Source organism: Artemia sp. Qi Xiang Cuo, chromosome 6, assembly GCF_049724085.1.
Source record: "Artemia sp. Qi Xiang Cuo chromosome 6, ASM4972408v1, whole genome shotgun sequence".
Taxonomy (NCBI): Eukaryota; Metazoa; Arthropoda; class Branchiopoda; order Anostraca; family Artemiidae; genus Artemia; species Artemia sp. Qi Xiang Cuo.
In genome coordinates, this window is record NC_142799.1 from 31,335,500 (window position 1) to 31,346,121 (window position 10,622).

Here is a 10,622-nt window from a genome sequence, read left to right on the forward strand (position 1 = left end):
TTATCAAATTGAAAAATACATAATGAACACTTCACATGAGAACACTTCAATTACAATGAAACAAAAAACACTTAATAGTTTATTCGCTATGAAGAAAAATGAAGTGCCAGCTTATGTAGAAAATTTCTTATGTAGAAAATGAAAAGCTCATCCGTTTTAAGTGTAATTAAATGAAATATTATGCAGACTGAAGTGGCTCCAGGAAGATGTTGAAATTTTCATCCTAGCTCGTCACTTTTAATCCAAGCAAAATGTTATGACACATAATATCAGTTATCGAGTTTAAGATTTGATTTCCGAATACTCACAAAAATTATCAAGTTTTAGAAAGTCACAACAATAAGTCGCCTGTTGTCAAAATATCCAAATACTCTTTTTTAATTTCCACCCAGACTCAAAGCTTCTGCTATGGTCATTTCCATGGAAATCTCCAAAGAGTTTCTTTTTAAAATAGCTTTCAAGCGTAGTTAGGCGTATTTAGACTTTTTTGCTTTTCTTCAAAGCTTTGAAAAAAGTGTTATAATATTCCAAATGTTACATTTGTGCATATTTTTGGTAGTCATTTGTGAGGTGATCGAATTTTTTAAACCACTGTAGATACGTAAGAACGTTGCAACATCTGGTACCCTGAGGTCATAAGACTGTCAAAGACTCCTCCTTGAACCTCCCAAATTGAAAGCTTTTATTATGACCTGGCCTTTTAATGTAACTTGGGCACTGGATCAAGGGCGCCATTGTCACTCGAGCGCAACGTTAGGGGGGGATATCGACATCCCTTTCGTCACACCAATTCGTTTTAGTGTGAATATACCTGGTACATATGAATGAATGTTTTCAAAGTAAACCCGTTTCATCAATAGGAAAAAAACGGATTGAACGCATATGTCCGTTTCCCTTTGGACGAAAAAAACATGCAAGTGCTGTATCAAGTATAACTCACGAAAATCTTGTTAATTTTGTCAACTTTTCAACTTTTTGGCATCCCTGCTTTCAATAAAAAAAAATCAAGGTACTATCACTTAAATATAATAACTCCCTGTGCCCCCCTTCTGGATACCATCTTGATAGGATACCGTCTCTGCTTTAAATAAAAAAATAACTAACTTATTAGCACCCCTGCTTTAAAAAAATCGAAATATTATCATTTAAATATGATAGCTCAAGACCCCCCCCCCCCCTCTGGATACCACCTTGATAGGATGCCGTCTCTGCTTTAAATTAAAAAAAAATCTAATTTTTTGGATCTCTGCTTTCAATAAATAAAATTTCGAGCTATTATCATTTAAATATAATACCTCTCCCCCCCCCCTTCTGGATACCACCTTGATAGGATACCGTCTCAGCTTTCATTAGAAAACAATTTACTTAATAAATAACTAGGTCACTATACGGTTCAAACAAACACGCAAAATAACGTTAAACAGCTTAGTGTTCCTTGAAAAAAAAATTGAGGGTATAAGTAAAGGGGTTCAAAGACAACAACAAAAATGTCGAAATTATTTAGATATACCTCAAATTATTGGAAAACTGAGTGATAGATTCGCCATGGCATTCCATAAGATCCAAAGAATATAATAAAAAGGGAGCACATTCAAAAGCCAAATAACGCCAGTAGCCTATGATAAATCGCAAAATACCCAAGACAAAGAACAAGTCCTAATGGGGGGCCCTGGTTCTATCAAAATATTTCAATGGTTTCTCAGGGAATTTGATTTCATTTTCTTCTGTCTCCACTTTAAATGAAAAAAATAATTATCTTTTTGGAATCCCTGCTGTCAAAAAAAAAATGAGGTAATATCGTTTTAAAATGATAACCCCCTATCCTCCCCCCTATAGGCAATAATTTACAATTTATTTATGAATCATATTTTTGGGGTAACTTCTGTTTCAACCTTTAATTCCCCAACCTTGTACATAGCTTATTATGTAGCTAAATTTTTTCTCATCGGATGTTTGTTTTTTTTTTTTTTTGGGGGGGGGGGAGGGGGTAAAAATGTTCCAGAAAGAAGATTGTATTTTATATCAGGCGTTCAATAATTGAGTATTAAACATTAAGAAAATCTTATCTAAAAACAGCAAAAAAAAAATCTGCAAACTTACAATTCAGCTGTAGAAACAATCTGTCGGCTATCAATTTCAAAATACAACAAAAGGATGAAGCTTTATAGTAGTGAATGTGTTCTATAATTCTATTCAACTTGAAAATAAAATTCTTGACTACGAATGATGTAAGAAATAGCAATTGGGAAACTGCATTAAAAATGATTTAAACTCATTTCATAAAGACGATACTTTTTTTGTCAACATATGAAGAACTGTGTATGTTGCAATAATTGCAATAGCATATTGCATCTATCTGGTTTTTATGCAAAGTAACAAAAGAGACGAAAACTAATTAACAAGAGAGTAGTGAAGAATTATGGTATGCAAAGCAATATTTGGCAGGGAAAGTCACTGGTGATAAATCGCTAGGGGTGGCATCGTGATTGCGTGATTTTCGGGGATTGGGGGAACCAAATTTTTTTTGGGGTGACGCATAGATTTTCGGGGAAACACCGGAAAATTCGGGGATAGTGCAAACTCTGCTTGATTTCTAATCAGGAAAATCAAAATACTAAACCACACGAGAAGGAAAAGCTCCGACTTTGCGGTTGACGCATTAAAGAATTGTCGCAAAAATAATTTAAAGTCGACCGAACGCCGCCGCCTCTGCCGGCGGTGGCGTGCCTGCGGTGCGCCGGCGGCGTTACGACACTTCAACGGAGTTCAACCGGGCCTCTCGTCGGTGGCGTTCGGTCGGTCCACCGGCGCGGCGCCGGGGCTATTTGCAATGGTCGGGAATCTAGTTGAATCAAAACAAATGCCAAGCAGTCCAAGCACCCATCCAGGGTGAATTTCCTTAGTTTGAAAAGTTTTATCAAGGAAGAAGAACCTTACAGAGAGAAATTAAAAGTATGTAGAAATTTTAAATAAGGTATATATATATATATATATATATATATATATATATATATATATATATATATATATATATATATATATATATATATATATATATATATATATATACATGTATAATATGAAAAAAATTGTAGTTACCAAACTTTAAAAGCAGTGAAAGTTACCTTTTTTCAGAACTGCATAAAAATGATTCATTTTACTTGATGATAGATAGTCTATCATCCATTCATCCTAGGTTAAAACTAACCTAAATAGTAATAGTTATACCAAGGGAGATATTTGCACATTTGGAAGGGAGGGGGGGCATATTGCAATCACTTTGAAAAAAGTTTAGTTAAAATTTTGTGCATTTTACGAAATAAGAATTGTGAAGTAAGAACTGTATAGGTGAGCTGTATAAAGCGATTATCAGCCATTTTACGAAGCCAAGCTACGTCGAGACGACAGGATTACCTTTGAAACAGCTTAGGAACCCAAAACACTTTTGAGACATGAAAGAAGTAGACAGTGGCGGTCATGTATAGGTTACATTTATCAACAATAAAGTTTCGTTATCAGCTATATCTGCCTTCAATACAGAGTCTGCGGAATACATGATAGAACTGAGCGACGAAATAAGTAAAAGGATTTTCTGTTCAAAATACTCATCGGCTAAAAACTTAGATGGACTGGACCCAAAGATAGCTAGGGGTCCTGACCCCTCAAATTTAAACATTGTCCCGCTACTTGTCCATTTTCCAAATTTGGCAAAGGAGACTGATGTGGAAAATATTGCCAAAGAATGGAAAAGGCCGTCATTTTCTGCTGATCTCAAGAAATGTGCATTTTCTGACCTGGTTTATTTCTTGTTTAAAGTGCTAGAACGATGTGATGGTCCTTAAGTCAAAAGTTTCTCATTCTTGGGTGAATTCCTGATGAAAATGCTTATCCTACCACATTCTTCTGCTTGAGCTCGAGAGGGTCTTTTCAAGTTTCCATTTAAACAAAACAAAATTAAGAAATAATCTCGGCTTTGCTACTCTTAATAGTAGGGAGGCATCTCTAATTACTGTACGAAATGACACCACAGCCAATCAGAGAACTATAATACTAACTATACAAGATCACACGACCATTTATAGGCCAATCAGAGAGCTAGAAAAACTAACGCGAGTGACGCAACTAATATAAGGAAGGATTGTCAGTATACTTGATATTAATGTGAGACTAGAATTCAAGGAGTGAGAAGAGTTTGACAATACTCATTTATTTATTTGTCAAAATATATATTTGCAATAATGAGCGGAATGTTTACACTATTAGAAGTCGATAGTTGAGCTGATAGCAGCAGCAGCAATGATACAAGAGCACCAAATGTTGTGGTAGAAACCACAAGAGGATCTCGACTTTGTCTTGAGTCGGAAGAAGAGTATGCAAGATACGTGATATATTTGAGTAAGTTTAAATTGGAGGACCAATTATGCTTCGCTGCGAAAGTCGATATAGTACATATACACAGACATCAAAGTGCTTTAAATGCAATAGTGAAGTATATTGAGGACAATAAGTTATATCGGTAATTGTATATGTGTAATATATTATTGTTGTAATTATGCTCACACACAATAAAATTGTTTCGAAATCGAAAATGATCCCTTTCTTTTTGTTAGATTTTTTTAAGTAGGTTATCGAATATTCTTGAAGTAGAACGAAACGTGGTTAGTCTAGAGTCAGCAGTGAGAGTGTTAAGATTGAAAAATGAATGAATTTGAGAAAGAGAGAATTAAGTCGAATCTTGTGATTATGGAAAAAAGTTTGATTCTAGATCAGGATTTTCTCGAGTTATCTCTTCAACGGAAGACATTTTCTCAGGGAAAACTTGACAATATAATGAAAACTGATTCTCCACCGTTGGACTATTGTATGAAGCTTTTACGACGTGACTCAAATGCATTTACTCAATTTATTGATATATTAATTGAAACAAAGCAGAATAATATCGTGGGTGTACTTTTGAATACATTGCCATAGATTCTATGTAGATGACTCTCTTCAAAACGGGTTATGTAACGTCAAAAAGTTACTCCTTTCTCTCCTCTCCCCCTCTGAATTTATCGAACATGGATCAGTTTCATTTCAGCTGTGAGAAAGTTGACACTGGAAACCAAAAAATGTTTCTATACATGTCCACTATGTATTTATACTCTTGGCAGTTGGTATCATGTGAGAATTGCACACTTATTGATGAGTATAATGAAAAGTGTAAATTATGCAATCCGTGTAAATTACATAGAGGATATGCAGTACAAATTAAAGGATGTAATTCATGTCTTGAAGAGATTTGTGACTCACCCTAGAGGACAACTATGCTCCAATTGTCACTATGGCAAAAGTCATCAGTGAGAGAATACTTTTCCTGGTATGATTGAAAAGAACCCTAAACGAGATTTTAGTTTGTTTCTACCAGATTGGTATCGTCATAGTTTTAAATTATTTTGGGAGGAAGAATTAGGTCTATGATTCAACTGTTGGGGTAACAAGACAATTTGGTTTCTGCGTCATGGTTGCGACAACACTGCCTATTATGACTATAAGCCTAGTGATTTTTATTTGGCTGTTACAGAATGCGATTCACCACTTGAAAACAATATGTGATTTTGCTTCAAATAAACAAATTGAAACACGTGAATTTTACAATATGAATGCAAATAGTATCATTGACTATACAGAGAGATATGATAAGAGTGAAGTTATATTGTACTGTAGAAAATGTGACCCTGACCTTGTAGCAAATCAAGATCAATATACAGTGAATTCAAATGATCTACCAGCATTAGTGGTTCTCGACAGTTGCCTATATATAGAAAAAGAAGAAGAAATCTAAAGTGAAGAATAAAGACATTGCTGTTGTGTATACATTTTTTTATTATTACACAAATTTACATACATTTTTAAAACACTTTACTCGTAGGGCACTACAATCAACATTATATAGGTCTGAGAGGATATTTTCCACCATAAAGTCGTTCAGACGTGGATTGTCTACGTAATTGTTGAGAAACTGCTTGTAAGTATAACCGCGACATCTGAAGATGAAATATAGTAGCGCATGAAAACCGTAACTTTTAGTCGTTATATCCCACTTTTAGTCGTAATAGTTTTCCCACTGCTGTCAATATAGATGTTGATGTGTGGATTGTAGAATGTATAAGGTAGACCGAGAGGATCAAATAATTTAATAGTCTTCATTGTTTTAAAGATACACAGCCAGTGACCGGTATTCACAGTCGAAGGACTGCTATTAACAATGATTAGGTTATGTTTGCACTTTGAATTTTTCCAAGGAAGTCCGACGGTAAACAATGGGATCTGTATTTGGACATTTAGGGGTCCATATTAAATACACTGATTATTTGACTGGTGTTCATGGCGCAAGGTCTAGTAGAACACTGCCTTCGGGATTTATATCCCAATAGGTTTCAAATTGATTTAACGAGATTAGTGCGATACTCTCAGATAATGGGTCAGCAAATGTACACTCCAAACGCTCACTCCCTCTTCGTACTATACTCAGATCTTGGGTGCCAGACAAGTCTATTACATTGATATCATGTGTTTCAGCGAACATTTCTTCGGTTATACCATTTTCAAATAGTTCAAGATCTAGGGTTTGCATTGTCAACTCATACAATGTCCTATAGGATTTATCAAAAGATAGATTGTAGAGTTTGATTCCATCTGCTTTGTATACAAGAGATGAAAGCCCAAACATCTCAAATTTATGTTGGCAACCAGTCAACGATCCGATTGCGCTAGCGCTTTTTACAAATGTCAATGCTAATTTTGATGGAATTTCGCCATTGAATGACGAGTCGGTGAAGGCGCGCGAGCCTGTGGCAATATGACCTTGATTGGTGATCCGGGTTGCAGCGGTAGCTAGTAACCTAGTAAGAGACGATTACGTCAAATGTTAAGAAATATAAAAACCCATAACTCCTAAAAAAAAGAGTCAAATCAAAACAAAAAGTACACCATTAGAACTATCTTGTCCGAAACTCCTGTATAAGAAACTTTCTGTTCCTTAGCTTGAACAGCAAGGGAAATATACTGGCCTGAAAATCAAGAAAAGTGGCAGCTACTACAACATTCTTCCTAAAGGGCAATTTTTTTCTTTCTTTCTTTTTCTGTTCCACAGATAGCTTGGTACTGATACATCGTAGAGACTTGTTCAATGGCTCATTTTAAAGGATAATTGGGTTAAAAATCGTTTGTAACTAAAATAAATTATTTCTAAAAGAGAATAAATTTTTCCACTAAAAACTGCATTTTTGAAGTCCTTTCATACTGCAGTCTTTTCAAAAATATTTATTTTTTGTACATAAATCATAATCGTATGCCAGCGGTAAGATTTGAACCCACGCCTCCAAAGAGACTGGTGGCTAACACCAGCGCCTTGGACCACTCAGTCACGCTGCCTCTCATAACTACATATGTGAATCCGGGTTGCAGCAGTAGCTAGCAACCTAGTAAGAGACGATCAGCCCAATGCTAAGAAATATAAAAAAAATACAGTCAGATCAAAACAAAAGTACATCATTAGAACCACCTTGTCTGAAACCCTACTAGATAAATAATGAATGTCGTCAGAGTTTTATTAGAGCTATGACGTGAATAGAAAACACGACATTATGTTGTTATTTCTGAAGACGTCATGAAAGGATATCATTGCGCCATGACGTCATGATATAAAATCGCCATGACGTCATGATTACTATATAAAAGCCCACAAAGAAACAATGGTCTCATTCATGGTTACATAATGGTTAAATCGAAGCAAGCTGCACGCAAGTTAAAAAAAGTAGGGGAGGTCGGGATTGTTTCGGACACTTGTTGGTTCGGACACTGCTGTTATAAAATCCAGTTTCACCCGAAAAATTTTGCCAAAAATCAAGATCAAATATTGACAAGTGGCCGACTTTGTGCAAAAGTTCCAAAAGTTTCCGAACATGCAACCTTACTTAAATATATAGCCCATATTATTCATTTCCCGTGCGTTGTTGATTCTTGATTTCGTCACGGTCAAAGCAATTTGCGGGTAAACCGGTCTTAACAAGAGCAAAGCTTATAGTGGTTCAGCCTATAAGCTGTATATAAATAAGAGAAAAAAGTATCATCTTTATGGGTCCTTAATGGGACTAAAATTGAATTTGTGACTAAAGCGATTATCATATTCGAAAAAAGCATAAATAAGGTATTGAGTCTATGTTTACTTTATTCTTAGGTCAGAAGCTGGGACTGCTCAATATTTACTGCTATTAAAACACAGACAAGTAATCTATTATCATTTCAAATGCCAAGAAATTTTCAAAGGAAGCGTGACCATCCACCACCGAATATGGACGATATGAAAAGGGCTACAGCAGCAGTTATCCTCGACAGTGTGCCAATCCGAAAAGCTGCCGAAGAGTTTGGCGTTAAGCAATCTGCATTACAGGATTATGTTAAACGTTCAAAGAGTTTATCAAACACTATAGCTAAAACACCATTAGAAGACCAAGTAGGGACTTCTGCAGCAGCAGTGTCTCAAGTCCAAGAGCCTAAACAAGCTCTAGTCACAGGGAGAGCACCGAATCTTAATTTTACCTTTTCACAGAAGATAGTTCATAACAGGCAAGTCTTCAACCCCAACGAGGAGAAAGCACTTTCAGACTACTTTCAAACAGTCTCAGCAATGAATCACGGCTTAAGCACCATTGAAGCGCACAAGCTCGCTTATCGATTTGCCCCAGCTAATAAAATTAGATGTCCTTCATCCTGGGAAATCAAGGCAAAAGCTTCAAAAGACTGGATGACTGCATTCCTCAAGCAGAACAATGAAATTTCTATCAGATCCCCCGAGGCAACATGTCAAGCTAGAGCAAGTGGTTTCAACGAAGTGGTTGTAGGGAGATTCTTTGATAACATTGCCTTAGTCTATGCAAAATACCAAATCCCTCCGGACCGTATTTGGAGCACAGGTGAAACAGGTGTTCCAACTGTATTACCACCTCTTAGAGGGCTTGCCATGAAGGGCAAGAAGCAAGTAGCCCAGACAACATCAGCAAAACGTGGTCAAAATGTAACGATTCTCTGTTTTGTTAGTGCAACAGGTAACCACGTACCTTCAGTTTTTGTATTTCCAAGGGTTAATTTCCAACAACGGATGCTGAAAGATGGGCCCCCTGATGCTCTGGGACTAGCTCATCCAAGTGGTTGGATTAATTCTGACAACTTCTTGGAGACAATGAAACATTTTGTGAAGCATACCAGATCATCAAAAGAAACTAAAACTTCACTTTTACTGGACAATCATGACAGTCATCAGGACATTAAAGTAGTCAACTACTGCAAAGAAAATGGAGCAATCTTACTTACCTCCCCACCTCACGGCTTGTACCACTTGCAACCTTTAGATATTTCAATCTATGGACCATTCAAAGGAGCGTTGAGAAATAGTTTTAGTGAATGGTTGAACCTTCATCCAGGCCAGCGTATCTCTATATATGAGATAGCAGAGCTCAGCCGTGTTCCATATTTTCAGAAGTTCAGCATGAGTAACATTGTGGCTGGTTTCAGAAAGCCCGGACTGTGGCCATTCGACCGCAGCACTTTCTGCCGTGCTGACTTTTCTGCTGCTTCGGTTACAGATCGTCAATTGCTGGACAGCCAATCTCAACATGTTGTGCCTGCCCCACACGAGCCAGAGCAAAGTGCTGACGAAACTCAAGGGCCTTCTGTAGTCTTTTCCGTAACTCCCGAGCAACTAAGACCGTATCCTCATTTACCGTATCCTCATGTATCCCCATGGGTAGAGGAGTAAAACAAAGAGGAAAAACTAGAATACTTACAGAAACACCAGAAAAGGAAGAACTAGAACAAATGGTGAGAAACAGAAAAAGGTCTCAGAAGAAAGCTGTCACCACCCTTCCAAAGAAAGCAAGAAAACCGAGGGCCACTGACCGAGGTGATGATAGTGAAGATGAGTTACAGGAATGTCTATTCATGGATGATAGTTCTGGTGAATCTCTAAATCTCGGAGAAACTGAACTGGACGATCTGTTTGATGTAAATTTCCTAGCCGCTAATGACTTTGTGCTCGTGAAATTTGTCGTAGGAAAAGGAAACGTTTTTTATATTGGACGTGTAGAAGGCCTTGTTGATGCTGATGGAGAGGTGACGTTTCTAAAAAAACTGGGACAAAATTCGTCTTTCCTGATCCTGTTGACCAGGCTTCAGTTTCAAATGATGGCATTATCTTGAAGCTTCCTTGTCCAGTTTCGACAGGTGGTACAAAAACAGCTGCAAAATCTCTCGGCTTTAACTTTGATTTTTCCAAGTGTAACATTCGCTAAAGAAGTATTGCATTAAGAATCTTAATAATAATTGAAATTTTTATAACTATTTTACGAGGTGTCCGAAGCAACCCGTGGCATGTCAGAAACAACCCCGCCCTCTGGGGTTGTTTCGGACGATTTTTGTTTTGTTTTTTAAACCGTTTCTGAAAAAATCTGCGAAGATAAAAATTCGCAAAAATTCTATGGAATTTCTGAACACACATTGGGGTGCTTGAAGCGCCTAGATATATCTGCTAGTTAACGAGATTTTTGAGAAAGAAAAAAATCGTCCGGGTCAACCCCGACCTC

The 10,622-nt window shown here is 36.8% G+C and overlaps 1 protein-coding gene across 1 annotated transcript; it reads left to right on the forward strand.

Moving 5' to 3' along the window:
* Nucleotides 1-8,290: 8,290 nt before the first annotated feature.
* Nucleotides 8,291-9,799, forward strand: LOC148951120 (uncharacterized). Its single transcript, XM_089091002.1, has one exon. The coding sequence runs from the start codon at nucleotides 8,291-8,293 to the stop codon at nucleotides 9,797-9,799; it is 1,509 nt and encodes a 502-aa protein (XP_088947128.1).
* Nucleotides 9,800-10,622: the final 823 nt, after the last annotated feature.